General features: G+C 36.1%; 1 protein-coding gene across 1 annotated transcript in view; it reads right to left on the reverse strand.

The window, feature by feature from the left end:
* PSME4 (proteasome activator subunit 4) overlaps positions 1 to 15,489 on the reverse strand; it is a 69,198-nt gene that overhangs the window by 27,965 nt on the left and 25,744 nt on the right. The window contains exons 13-20 of the mRNA XM_055815935.1: positions 15,018 to 15,082; positions 14,774 to 14,924; positions 13,032 to 13,130; positions 12,616 to 12,685; positions 12,087 to 12,154; positions 11,314 to 11,529; positions 9,128 to 9,285; positions 6,892 to 6,987 (exon numbers count right to left, since the gene is read on the reverse strand). Coding sequence (XP_055671910.1) covers positions 6,892 to 6,987; positions 9,128 to 9,285; positions 11,314 to 11,529; positions 12,087 to 12,154; positions 12,616 to 12,685; positions 13,032 to 13,130; positions 14,774 to 14,924; positions 15,018 to 15,082 — 923 coding nt within the window. The remainder of the gene's footprint in view (positions 1 to 6,891; positions 6,988 to 9,127; positions 9,286 to 11,313; positions 11,530 to 12,086; positions 12,155 to 12,615; positions 12,686 to 13,031; positions 13,131 to 14,773; positions 14,925 to 15,017; positions 15,083 to 15,489) is intronic.

Here is a 15,489-nt window from a genome sequence, read left to right on the forward strand (position 1 = left end):
GCAGAACCATTTATTTCAACCAGGCTACTAGTAGGATGGAAATATTATGTTCAAAATGCAATGAAGTTTTATAGCTGGCCCACAGACTAAGATCCATGCTAGTAATATTCAGCATTACGTCAGCCACTGAACCAGAGAAAACCAAGTATTTTACTTCAGACACACTAAAGGAAGAGGCATAAAACGTTCTTCTGAACTTCAGTCAATACTGATAGCAAGACTCTCATGACAATGCTTCATTCAGTGTATAAATAATACTGTGTTTCATTTTGTATCAACAGTTTTAAATACAAATTACCAGAACAAAGAGCATCCAAAATTATAGCTGGAACAGAAATTCCAGTTAAACAGATCTCTGAAGAATTTGTTCCCTTATTTGCCACAGTACAAAAACTAAAGCATCTTTATTCAAGAAAAAATTATGCTCTGTGTTCTTCAACTTCCAGACACTTTACAGTGCACTTTTATTCAAGTCTCTGTGTACGTATTCCTCAGTATAAATGCAGTTCAGCAAGGAGACACAGCTTTTCAGAAACAAATAACTTCCAGCATCACTCCACTGAACCAATTGCAGAGGACATTTTTCTAATTGCAAAAATATACTCCATGCCACGTTAAGGACTAGATCAAGGGCTGCATCAACCTATTTTGACATAAGAGTTAAGAGACAACAGTCGAAGGTGAACAAGGAGAAAACAGGGTTACTCACCGTGGAGGAGTAACTGTTTCCTTTTCTGTGTGCAGCTCCCCCAGCAGAGCTGGGAAGTTTCCTGGAGATGCCAAGAGAGGTTAGCTAGCCCTGCCCCTCAGCATATAATATCACATCCTTACACATTTAAAAGAAGTCATCTTATCCTTGACCTGTAGCCTGAACACCTTCAGTGAAAGGACATTAAGAAAGCTCCTACCAACGTCTGTAGCAAGAGTAGAGCAATACTGCATCCTAACCAACCAAGCCGTATTTAAGAGAGAAACAAAAATGGATTTCTGAGTAACTCTGGTTTTGTTTCACTAACCAGCTGCTTAGTGTTACCTCATTAATAAGTAGACGGCAAGGAAGGGAAGCAAAGCAAAGGGGAACTTAAAAACATCAGTGAAAGATTTCTCAACCTTAGAAAGCTTGTACTGTCTGCATTTGAAATAATCTTTATTTGCACACCATTAGAATCATCATAACAAAAGGATGTCGATATCACTTAACAGTTACAGTGGTCCCTTAAGAAAAAGGGAAGACTGCACAGCAGCATTACTTATACCTGCACACATCTCGTGCAGCAGAGCAACCATTACACTGTGTTTCCACAGGTGCAGAAAAAACTGCATTTGTTTTTCCCCAGTTACGTCAGCATAATTCACCACAGCTCTTGAACACCTTAATTCAGCCACAAAAAACTACCGCTGTCACAAAAGATTGCTCCTTGCAGCCTCTGGCAGCCTCAACTCCTTTTTTCCTTTCCCCTTGTAACTTGTAATCCATTTTACATTAAAAAGTAATTCACAGAACACACCTGAAATCAATGGCATCTCTACTAAAAATAAAGAGCTCTATGTGGAATAATATAAAGACACACTATTGAGTCATGAAATAATTTTCTATTTATTTGTTATGCATGGTACTTCAGAAAAGAGTTCATTCATCCTCCAGAAAAGATAAAGTTTAAACTCCTTGCTACTTGCGGGCTAATAAATAAAACATCAATACCAAGTGACATTTATTAAAGGTCTATTTTCTACTGAAATTTAACTATTCTTTTTAATTCTGACAAGTTTCAATTATGCAGTTTTTTTGTGCATGGTTAGTGCACAAACGTCTTTTTTAGTGAATTGCCTATCTCCTCCCTAAACCCCTGCTTGTGTATGACACACACAGTAACACTAAGCACTTCAAATAGCATTAGCTATGACGGGATTTTCAGAAGGATATGTTATGTCATCCACATAAAACACACATGGCAATTTTGCTCCCAAAATTGGGAAGAAAAAAAATAAAATTCACAAAACTACACATAAGAACTGCTTGGTCTCTGAAAAAGCTGGAGCATTTTAAAACCTAAACCATTCACGCTCAAGTCCACTAAACAAGGAAATCCCTCCTCAAGCACTTCACAACAGTTATGCTGACAGGTATACTGGGTGTGTGTATGTATACACACAGAGTGTATGCTTTTGGGTATACTGACCGTACCCAAGTGTTGGTCAATTTAACAGTGTTTTCTGTACAAAATTTATCACTTTTCAATTCAGATGCTACCAGTCATCAAAAGATAAAAAAAGGAATAAGAGAAACTAATGAATCAACACGAAAACTTCAACGACTGACAGGAGATTCAAGGCAGCTCATGCCAGTTTACACACCTGTAGACAAACAGGAGTTCTAAAACCTTCACTCTAACCAGTATTTATTAAGCCATGAAAGTAAGGGCATGACTCGATTCTGAGACTGTACCAGACCAATCCTGGGCTATTTTATTCAGTTTCAGCTTTATCAAACAATAAATAAAAAAAGAAACCAACAGGAAAAACTTTGTTCGTTAACTAATCAAGAAGCAAATTTATTTTCAGTAGCTAACAAACTGCAGAGACACAAACCAGACTACTCCTGACAAGGAGAAATGAAGACAGACATTTTGAAATTATTGGGTACTCTGAGGCATTTGACTGAGCAACAAAAAAACCCCGAAACTGTAAAAGTCCATAGAAATGGACCAAGAGGCTTCCCACAAAACTTTTCAAGATGAAAAGCTTCTGTACGTGAACAGCGCAACAGACTTTTAAACATTATTTTCATAAAATGATGTTGACGAATTGTAACACACCATCGTCTATAATCAAACAAAACAGAATCCAGGGTTGAAAGTACTACTACATTAAATGTATTAGTACTACATTTTAAAGCAGAAAGGTTAAGAACTTTAATCCAGATACACTCATTTTCTTTTCCCAAAACAGTGCTCATAACTTTAGTTATATTCTCATCCTTCTAGAATACTACTACATTTAGGAAATACTGTGATTTAAAATTCATCCATCAAAAAACCCCCAAACCTTGCATCTAATGCATGGGGATTTTATGCAACAGGTCAGTTATGACAACCAATAATGAAATAAATATTTGGCCAGCTTGTCACATCTATGATATACAGTCAATACATAGTTTTCATAACTAGTTTTCCCTACTACTAAAGCAATCCCTGCCCCCCCCCCCCCCCCCCCCCCCCCCGCTTACTCCCTCAGTCAAGTTATCTTGCTCCATACTAGCTACTGTTAATGACTGAGTCACTTCAATTAATGACCAAATCAGGTACAGTGGTCTTGTGCTATTACAGCCTGCTCCTAACGAAGAAAGTAGCCTTCCTCCTTTATTCCTGCCACTGCCTTCCCCTGCTTGTCACACAAGAAAGATTGTAAAGAGACCCTCAAAACAATGTCTGCAAATATATGGGTAGATTTCAGTTATCACACACAAAAATAAACCCCATATGTTCAGGGAAAAAAACATCTTAGCAGCAGGAGCAGCCTGTGTGCAGATCAAGTTCACACTACTAACTGAATCATCTTATCTAGTTCATCATCCTGCTACACACAAAGTTTTAAAGTTTGTTCTACCCACATATTTCTTTTGTCAAGGTTCAAATTACACAGCTCCAAGCTCTCCCCCATCTATGTGACTTTCATTCAGTGAGCACGCTCAAGGATTATGAAGGAACAAATATCATCTGTCTGTCTTGGCAAGAATCTTCAGGTATCCTTAACCATCAAGATAAAGGGAAATGTAGCTGTTACACCTACTCAGCTCTACTTTACATTCAGCACAAAGCTGTACTACCATGGCATATGATCAGCTATGGTTCATTGGAGTTAAGTGGTGTAGGAGGTATCTGACAAGAAATATCATGTGCTAGTTTGTTTTAAAGCATATTTAAATTAAAAAAAAAAAATCTACATGTATCAAATACCTGCATTCAAAAATATTCCTATACTGCTACTTTACAACAGTGAATATCATCACCACTAGTCATAACTACTAACCGTGAATACATAGGACTTAAAAAGTAAAGGTGTTCTGGGTAACTGGATTAGTTACTTTCAGTAAGAGTCCTTCTGTTTAAAATCAGAGTCCGTTATGTGCATTCTCACTGTATGTAACGGGAACAGGCTTGGGAACGTAAACTGTGATCTTACAAAGTAACCCCCAGAAACTCGCAATACACTAACAATTAAAATCAAACTTTTTTTCTGTTTTAATGGCAAGTTCATCAAAAGACACCTCCTACATTCAAAACTGGATATAATTTTATGAACATATGGACAGAAAACAGCATTCACAGGAAGTTGTTTCACACTGCTTTTTAAATCAAAAGAAAGATATCTCCGTCATTACAAATATTCCACTTATTTCTTGGGGAAGGAAGAGGAGGGAGTAAGGCAGCACAGAGAGGACATCTTCCTTCTTGGTACAATTCCCTTCCGTGACCCTTGCTAACACACCCATTAAAACAAAATATAAATTTCATAAGAAGCATCACTAAAATGAACACCATCTGTCCTGGACGGATAAACTCAGCACCATCTCTCAAAATGCTAACTTGATACTGACTTTATAGCTCTTCTTGCAAAGTAAGTTGAATAAACTGACAGGGATCTAACATTTATTTTATATTAAGTGCAACAGGATCTCCTTCAGTATTTAGTCCATCTTACTAGGCCAAAGTACCATCCACTGCGCACAAATGCACTCTGCCTCCCTCAGACTGTCTCCATTTAAAATCCACGTTCCACTTGCCATAATTCAGATCACACAGAGTAAGAACTAAAGTTTACTCAAAAAAAATTCATTCAACTTCAGTAGGCAAATTCCAGAGTCCTGTGTAAAGTCACTGAAAAGATGAATTGCCTTAACTGTGTTTTTAAAAAGCCTTTATGTAAACATGTTTGCATGCAAGACCTGCTCAAAGGCAGAAAATGTTTCATTAACATGCGTAAAGTCTGTCCAAAACCACATAACGGTGGATTCTGAAGTTCTGCAGACATTTAGCAGAATGAACTATTGAGTTCCCAAATTCAGACTATATGAGAAAAGTCTGATTTTGTTTTCTTCAGTAACAAATTGATTTCAGCATGTTCCCATGTAAATTGTCTATATTTAATAAGGCAGCACAGATAACTAACAGAATAAAACAAATCTTCAATAAAGTATACAAGTAATTAAGAAGTTAATTATAGGCCAGCATCCTAATCTGTACATTATGAATTTACAGGCCTTGCCTGGTAAAATAAAGAGGCGATTGAAAATAAAGAGATGATTCTAAAACAAGACCAAACCTGGAAACAGTTAACATTAACACGTTCTAACAGCAGCTGCGATTCCCTCTCCTTCACAGGTGGTGAGGTTCTTTCCTCTACTAAATGGAGGTTCAGTTATTGACAATCGGACAGCCTAGACAAGGGTACAAAACTGCTTACTCTTACACAGGTGTTTCTTCCTTGATTAATACATCACTACAGTTAAAACAGATTTTTTTTTAATTTTTGGTGGTGTAAACACAGTTTTGGGCCAAGGTAGCGTTGTATTTTGAAGGTCAAGGCATCCAAGGACAAAAAAAATCCTTCTCCTTTGAAGGATCAACACCAGAAACACTCTCCTTGAATCCATGAGCCGTATGAATTGCAAGTGTTTAGCAGTCGCTGCTTAACAGATGCCAGGGCAGGATTCAGACTGAATTAGGAAATGCTGGGAAAACGCAGAAGCACATTAGCAATACAGCCCAGCAGCACACTGCTGTTACAGGAACAGTCAATGCCTCCTGAAAGGTGTTCAAGTCCTTATTTTACAAGATAGTCATCATCAGCCCGAATGCCCTGCATTGCCTCTGCTAACTAAATTACTTCCCTGAATTTCTTACACAGCCAACAGCTAACTATGGCCTCTACAAAGCTCTCCAGCTTAACAAATGTTCTAATGTACACTCAAGAGAAGCCTCTCCCACTGTACAAGAAGGTCACAGAAGCTAGGCACCTGAAGTAATGTGTTTGAGACTGTATCAGCGCTCCTTTGCACTTCTAATAGCTGGCGCTTGGGCAAAAAAAAGATACATCTCAGGAACAACTTCACAGTCACCAAATACAGACTGGCCATAAGCTTAATTTAAGCCCTCCATATTTTAAACATGATAAGTAACAACAGGAATACTGAGATCAAACTCTTAATTGCCTCTAACACTACTATTTCAACATATTTTCTCAAAGAAGACAAAGCTCAACAGCAATCCCATCTATTAAAAATAGTCTGTTAAAAGCTGAACTACTGTAATGCAATGGAAAGTTCCTATTACTTCCAAAATGGAAGTTTACTCAAGCATTTTTGATAGAGTTCTGCTGTATGCTGGCACCAGTAGCCAAGTTCTGTTGCAACATTATTCACAGGGGTCTGAGTAATCAAATAGGATTTATTTCCTATTTTACTATGAGAAGACAGCTGGCAAGAAGTGAAGTTCAGAATGTTTATGACTTTACTCATTCAGGATGACATGAAAATTAGTAAGATGGCAGCACACTATGGTTTCAAGGCTTCTTTCAGAGGAAACACTTGAGTAAATGCCTAGCTTACATTACCTTCACATAAAGTAGCATCAGCAATGCGGCACTTACCTTTCTTAAACATTTTCAGTCTTGCATGAAAAAAGCGCTTAATATTCTTTCACATTTTAAGTACTCAAGTGTTTCTGTAAATCACTATTTCAAATTTCTGTACCTTTATACTAGTCTAAGAGTTCCTTAAAAACAGCCACTAGAAGCAGCTGCGTGCTAACAGTAATAAGAAAGCAATAAAACCCAGTATGAAGTAATAGAATTGCCAAGAACATTTGTGATATAAAAATAAATTTTACTTACAGATGAGCCACCCTTTCTCCTTTTAGAGGAGGCAGAACGTTCCCAGAACCGATCAAGCAGTTATGCACTATAGCAAGACATTGCTGCACATCATCTCTTAAACGAAGAAGAAAACTTGATTACTTATCCATTAAATGCTTGAAAATATACAAATGATAAAGCATATCTTTTAAGTTTTACAGAAGCCTTTTTCTTTAGCTGTATCAGTTCTAAACACAAGAGGGAGCACTACAGAAATCAAGCTGTGCTGCTCTGATCCAACCTAATTCTATTACAGAACTTGGACATTCAACTTAGTTTCCTGAAAAACTTGGGAGATTTTTATAATCTGAAACTGTTAAGATAACTTCAGTGCAATGAGATATACTCATCTCAGAACATCAGCTTTACCCAAAAAAAAAGTTTTAGAGAATTTTATCTAAATCCCAGATAAAACTAATGAAATAACTACTCACCCCAAGGCCAAGAAAAGTCCTTCCCACCAGGAATAGCATGAGGGAATACTTTCTTTATGAGTGACTATTTTACAGTCTGAAGATAAATTATAATGCAACAATGCAAACAATGTTTTTCCATGTTAGTTCAGAGAATTAAGGTATCTTTTTTAAAGCTATCTCACCTAAAGTAGTAGGCTTTATTATACAGTTACAAATTACGCCCTTTGTTCTCATCTTTCTGGTAAGCAGCTCTGATTGTAAAACAATTCCTCTCAACCCTCTTAAGAGGTTACTTAATAGCTCTTAGTACTCATGCATTACTTAACAATTCTCTAAATACGTGTGTTCAACAAAGACTGTTAGAATTTTTCATTTTATCTTTTGTGTTAGAAAATCCTACTCTGAATCTCTTAAATATATATATATATATAAAAGTTGGATTTTGAATTGTTACTCAGTGGAATACTAGGGAAAAAAACTGACAAGAATTTAAACTCCAGGAATACTGCAATTCAATGGAAAAGCAGGCTCATCTAGTATCCATTTATTCACACCTGTGACTCCCTCAGCAACTAATGGTATTCTCTACTCTGGCAGCTTTGCTATCTTGCCTTCCAATTTAATTTGCAATTCATGCACTTGGCTGTATTCTCCCAAATCACCACCATTTATGTTAGGTAGCTCAGTGAAGCCTTGACCAAATAAAAGTCCAATTCTGTTACAAATTAACAGCTTTACATACAAGGTGTCAAAAGAAAAAAACCACAAACAGAAGAAAAACACACAAAGAAACAAAAGACTTAAATAGAAAGCATATCCTTTCTTCTTTTAGTCTAAGTATACTTTTTGATTGCAGTTTTGTGGCATTGATTTGTCAAGCACATATTGTCTTTTTCAGATTGAAAAAGAAGTGGGAACTTGGTCAGACAGAAAAATATCTAGGAGTCAGATACACCATGCCCTGTCTCATGTAGGGTTGCACTTCACAGCACGAGGTATAACGTCACATGCTATGAACATCAACTGAAGTATATATAGCTTCAAGCACGTGAAGATTTAACATGAGTAAGAACGTTCAAGATTTAATGCTTGTAAACAGCTTTAGCTATTTGATACTTATAAATGCTTTAGCATGTAGTACACATTATTATCTTGTGCTTAGGAAACTACCCTTATGAAGCCACGGTTTCACACTAACAGAGTTTAACAAGATTGGGCAACAGTATTGCCTCCATTCCAATTTGTTACGTCACTGACTCTGCATTACCTCCTCAGTTTCAACACCGTGACACTTTTTCCAAGGACACACTATGTACTGATTCCATTTACTCATAGGAAGGACACGGAGAGAGGCAGATTTCCAAGCCAAATCAGTTCTGTATTCTACTTCATAGCTCAGGAACAAAAATGGTTATGCCAACATAACAAGTTAAGGAGTCTAGAGGAAGAGGGTTTTTTATTGCTGACTACAGTTAAATGGAAAGATAATTTGTGGTATGTATTAAAAAATAATGTGGCACAGAAATACCTTTTTACCAACATAAAGCAGCTTAACATTTACTCGTATTTTAAACAGCGTTTCTGTTCAAAATAATGTCATCCATTTTATAAAACATACCTTCAAGCTACATGTACTCTTAAGAGTTAAAAATCATGGAAATCTTGGAGTAATACCAAACAGAGTGTAACATTATAGTATTTTACTCATTTTTTGTAATGCCAGTATGATTGGCAATAGCTGCATAAAACAGACATGAGTGGACAAATGCACCTTCTCCATATTACGTATCATCACTAACCTGGACATTTCTAGTTTTCCAGTTGCATACTGCTCTAATTTGATGAGTTCAGGCTGAAGAAAAGTATCCAGCAAATAAAAAGCAAAGTTTATTTCCTCAGATGAAGGAACATGCCATTGGATGTCCAAGTTCCACAGGTCACCTGGTTTACCCCAGTCCTATAGTAAATAAAGACACTTATTATTAATCAAAACATGAAGACAGTATTTTTTTTTAAAAAAAAACAACAGCATTTAATATTACTAAAAAACCCCTAACACATGAACTTGAACTAGCTACTGCTGTAAAGCAATTACGCTGACAATTCTGGGGGAAAAAAATCCCAAGAACACAATAAACCCAAACAGAAATCCCAAACCTACTCTAACGTCTACGTGTACCTGTAAAATAACACATACCTGAAAGGACTAAAAGGAAGAGGACTGTACTGGTCTAACTGAAATATAACTTTATTATTCCTTTGGTTGTATACAAATTCAGAAATACTACATACAACTCGGACTTTTGATACTCCTATACAGAACAAAGCAGCTAGCCCATTTAATAGTACTTACTTTCAGTCCTGAACCACAATCAGGAAACTTTCTATTTTTAAAATAAAAGTAATAAAGGAAAGCTAAATTTTAAGTTGGACTTTCCATACAATGCTAGGTCATCTCATAACAAAGACAACTTTTTATATTTTGGCTTACTAAGAGCTCAGACTTGCTATAGAATTAACCAGTTGAGTACTTGGAAGAGAACAGTCAGCATTTATAACTAATTCATACTCAGTCCAAGCTTAGGAGTATATTAATTAATAGACAGGCCTTCCAGTCTTTACTTTCCATTTCCTGTCTTTGTCCAATTTTACATGGTAATTTAATATTTCAAAACTTCACCATCTGTTCCTAAAATGCCGGACTGATCTGACTGACAAAAAATACAAAAAACTACAGTAATACACTTACTTAATGTAGCCTGCTATAACATATCTTCCTTGGAAGACCAGGCTAGTCCTCCATGAATATTACTTAAGAAAGTGACAGCAGTTTTACACTGGGACAACGTAGGAAGTATGTAAGTGACAAACTCAAGCTGTTAATATCAGTTAAGAGCTGATATAATATAGACTTTCTGTAGTAGTCATTGAGGTATGGAATAGCAAATTAATTGTGATTTTTTTTCAATTTCAGAGGAGGAATTTAATAAATCTATTTTTGTGTTGGGGCATTTAATTAAGATTTTTTTGTTTGTTTTTAAATTAGTATCTGGTCCAATTGTATCTTCCCATCAGTTTAGCAAACTGTACTAGCTTTTAGTAACAAGCATTAGATTATCTGTAATTGTAAAGTTATGTAAAAGCACTTTTCAGCAAAATGCAACTTTATATTCAAATAGGCCAGCTGAAAACTGCTGCAGTGTTCATCTGTAATACTGATAAAATGACCTCAAAGTCTTAACAGCAGGCTAACATTACTTTTGACAGTTTCAGTAATTTTTAATACCGCCACTTCCACTTCCATTTTATCTCAAGCTCAGTGCAGAACCATTGTTCATTTGCCATTCTGCCTACTGTAAAACACCGTATCTCCTTCCTTGCAGTTTTTTGCACTGATGTACTCTTATTTCCACACAGTCACCATAACTTGTTATATTTGATAACCATATTTATATGAAGAGCAACAAGGAAAGGCTGCAGCTCTTATCCACAAAAGCAGATGAAAGACTAAGTTCGTCCCAGTGCAATAATGCTTCCTATGACTGGATATTTAAGTAAAGTGAAGAGCAAAATTCTCCTGCTAAACTCCAAACTTAACTGTTTATACCACCATAATTCATGATAGCTGGGTCTCAATTAAATGCATCATCTATTACAAGATAAAGAAACATGAGCAGGCACCTTTGCTTTGTATTATCTTACTGTAGTCATGCATTCATTCTAAAACACACATCATGAAACTAATATGTCATGCTACAAAACTACTCAAAACAACAGTCAGTATTCATTGTTTATTATCAATATAACTTTACGTTAACTTGCAATTTGCTGTATGTTTCAAAGCCTAAAGCATCTTTCAATTACACTTTCCATTGCTGCTACCTACGTTCAAAAATCTCCAAATAAAACCAAATAATATAGTGTATGATTGTTTTTTAAAAAAGAAAGTAAAATCCTCTAATCCTAAATAAATGAAAATCCTTGCCTTGATAGGAAAGTATTCAGAAAGAGGCTTGTCAAAGCCACCTGGCACACTGCAGTACTCTGTGGGGTAGATAAGTGTAGCAGAACGAAGAAGATGGTGCAGTAGGTTACAAGACAGAATGTAACCCTGCTTACAGGTTAAATGTAGGGTTCGCTGCAGTATCTTCCCAAGCTGCTCCCTGTACAGTAGCAACTTCTTTCCATCCACTCGAGTGATCTAATAGGAAAAGACAAACATTTCGAAAGTAAACATAACTGATTTTGTTCTAGAGGACTAAAGAGAGGATTACACTGCTCAGTTGATCCTGTACCAAGTTTCATCCTGTATGTCACATGGAATTAAAACTGAAGACTGAATGTGCACGTGAACTACTACTACCGCAGGAAAAGTTTAAGAAACACTAAAAACTGTGGTATACATTGCTTCTCGACCCCGTTCAAAACTTTCTAGCAATATTTATATTAATTTTAAAAGATTTATCTTTACCAAAAGCATCTTATGATTTTCCCTGCACTGATCCCTTTTCTTTCTCTTATCTCTAATTGTACTAAATGCTTTAATTTTATGCCACATACACACTGTATGTTAATTTTCTTCAAACAGCAGCCACTTAGGTCCCATTTAAATTTAGACGAGAAAAAAAAAAGTTATGCAGTGTCATTCATACAACATTTACTTTGTTTTAAAAGCAGAAGTTTGTTTTCTTCATCTTTCAGGGGCATTAAACAGAATTAAAGGACATACATGCACCAGAACAACATTCTTTGCAATACCTCTGACAAAAGCTGGAGATTCCAAAGTAGCTCCTTATCTAGTTCTTCATCATGTAATACATCATCATCTAGAGGAACAAGTGATAAGCACTGCTGTAACAATACTGCAGTCAAGTCTTCCAAACAAGCTAAATCATAAACCTGATGCCTGCACCCCAGAAGTTTATTCTCAACTCTTCCATTGCAACCTTCCAATCACACTGCATCCACGTCCAGCTGGAAGTTACTTTAGCCAATTGAACATCTTGAATGCTTTTCATGAAATTGACGAGTGTCTGCAAACATTTTAAATCCCCACATTTTAAAAGAGGCATGCTCCTGTAGCTTGATAGATTTCTGCCTTGAAATTACACATAAACAGTTGTTGGTTTGGTTCGGGGTTTTTTTAGATTAAATAATGGACAGAATTAATTTTCCATTGCTGAAATGAAGTTGTGGAAAACACACACAAGTTTTAAATATTATTTTCATGTTTAGCAAAAGTCAACCCAAAACAAAGCAAGTAACACTAGAAATCTTACAAACTTACTGACTGTGAGGTGAGTTATAACATTGCAGCAATGCGGTACAAATAGCTTCAAGGATTCCTCAGGGCGGCACTGGAAACAGCATCATAAATAAACCAATTTCAAAAATTTTAATACTCTTCTATACAACGTTATTGAAAAAGAGAGAAGGATTGTATTTCATCTCTACAGTCAACCTGACATCATGATTTTTGGACACTCAAAACCCAAATTTAACATAAATGCAAGAAAAATACTTTGTGAATCAACCTCTTGAAGGATCACTATATGCAACCATCCAATTTTAAGAGGACATAATATTAAGAACCACCTGTATTTACATGAAAAATTAAAGATTGTGCAGAAGAAAAAGTAGTAGTATTGGCTTTTTTTCTTTTTTAAACTAAAGATCAAGTGAAGTCAGAGCATTTTCTCTCACTTTTACTGCAGCTCGGCACATATCGGCAACCATTCGACCAGCAACTCTAGTCTCAAATATATTTGAAACAGCAAAGTTAAAAACCTTCTCCAAGGCAACCTAAAAATGAGTACAAAAAGACAGAGGTTACTTTTTTTAAAAAAAAGAAAACTAGGTATCATAAAATGTTTGATTTATACAGAAGGCAGCATCTGTACATAATATGGTATTCTTTTAAAACAGAAGACTGCAACTGTGATTCATATTAAAAAAAAAAAAAAAAAATCAGAAGAGAGAGACAGGGAAAACTGACCTGTAGAATGCCTAAAGCTGACTAAAATGTAACTACCATCACAGTTTAAAAAGCTGACAATGCTATAGAATAGGAGGATTAAAAACTTATGTGAATAGGAACTGCTTAGGAAAAAAGTCCTAAATGAGATCATTACACACGACTTGCAATTTATGCAACCTATGTCTAATTGTACAACTACTGCCTTCACCAGAATAAAGGCTGCTACTGAAGTCGCAATGACACACGGTTTGTCAAAATAATTTGTTTACAGATTTTTCACTTTTTTTTCTTCTTTCTTACTGCACCACTCCGTTACAGCAACACATTGTAACAGGAAAATACATGACAGCATCGACTATCACTAAAATAATTCAGTTACAGGAAGGTCTATGTTCCCCTCCTCCTCCCAAGAGTTTATAAACAAAACACACTGAATGCTTTAACTGGTGGCACAATGAGACACTGCCTTCAGCTGGAGACTGGAGACACTTCTCAAATGTTGGCTTTGGGAAGAAAGTCAGATAAATCTTGTTGACTAATGAAAGCTTCTGGTGCTCCTGAGGAACTACACAGAACAGTTTTCCCTGAGTAAGCCAACAGTCCTCTGAAAGGAAAACTATGCGATTTCACATACAAAGTAAAGCTAAGACACCCCTTAGCTAATGAATAAATAGGGAATTAACTTATCAACCATTTAAGTGTTTTAAAGCAGCTTATTACCATCCAGTAACTTGCAAGGCAAGCTGAATTACATACAGCGTAGGTTACATATGATTACTTTAATAATGAAACACCAGGAAAAATACAAAGTAAATACTTAGACAAAGTATAAACAAAATATAAACAAAGAATTAAGTTAAGACTTACAATAACCAAAAGATTCCAGACAAGGTCATACCAAAATGTCCAACGTAATGGCTCAAAATGTATAAAACCTAGCACCTCCAGATATATACATAATGTAATGTAAACAGAATAAAATGTGTTAACCCAACGCGCAAGGAAAGAATCTGTCCACATAACAACATGGATTCTCAATCCCCATCCTTCAGAGTTTATTTTAATCCAGGTAATTTTCCTGATCCCATTAGCCACATGGCTCTTTTGCCCAGCTGAAGAAGTGGTAGAGAGAGGGAGAGAAAAGGAAAGCAGGGAATTGGGTTAACATTGCCATCAAACCCACAGTCTAAATCATTAAGTGATAAAATACGCTGTTAAAATGATTTCTCCTAACATTTGTCATCAGTTGGCAAGAGAGCACCAAGAACCTGAGAGCTCGGTACTGATGTATATGAAATCATAAAAAAAAACCCTGTCATGAAGTCCTAAAATTCGCCCCCTCCTCTTCCTTGCTTAAAAGTGAAAGTTTGTAACAGGGCAGTGAAGGAAGGAAGAATATGAACGTACCAGTAACTCAAAACAGAAAATTAAGCCTCTCAAAGACATGAAAAGCCAATGCTCTACATACCTTAAATATATCCTTTGAACACTGAGTAAGGATTGTACTGAAAGTAGAAGAGAGACCTAATTCCACTAGACTCTCTAGATGAGTCATTTTCTCAGTTTCAGTCTCTTCTCTGGTTTGTTCTAGTGTGCTGCTCTCTATAAGTCCAAAACATCTACACAAATACAACGAGTGAAATATTAGTAAGCAGAACTTGCAAGTTTTATAAAGCTGCTCCCAAGCTTTCAGCTATCCTTAGCTTACTTACCTATCCATAAACTGCAGTACAAAATCCTCAAATTCAGCAGTTGCAGAGCACAATTCTCTTTCCACCTACAGTTTTCCAATGCAAAAGAAGCACAAAAGGTTGGCTTTTCTTAATGAAACATAAGATAAATTTTATTTTCTGTATTAACTACTTCAAAAACACTTCCAATTTTTAAGCGATATAGGCTACAGCACATTTTCGCATTGAAGTCTGTACAGTCTCAAGTACACTACATGAAACAATTATTAAATTTTCTTTACACTGTCCTGTCCAATTTCCTCGCCTTGATCTCTAGCCAAATAACCTCTCAGGGTGAAATCGGGTCTGCCTCTACGGATACAACCTTTGCTCTTACTACTGATCCAGCTTTCCAGCAGAGGGTCAGTGGGTGCCAGCTATGGTGACAGACTTGGCTCTGCTGACATATTTACATTAAACATTCAGCGTACAAACTGCTCTGAGTTTTTGAGTG

This window comes from Falco peregrinus, chromosome 11 (genome assembly GCF_023634155.1).
Source record: "Falco peregrinus isolate bFalPer1 chromosome 11, bFalPer1.pri, whole genome shotgun sequence".
NCBI lineage: Eukaryota > Metazoa > Chordata > Aves > Falconiformes > Falconidae > Falco > Falco peregrinus.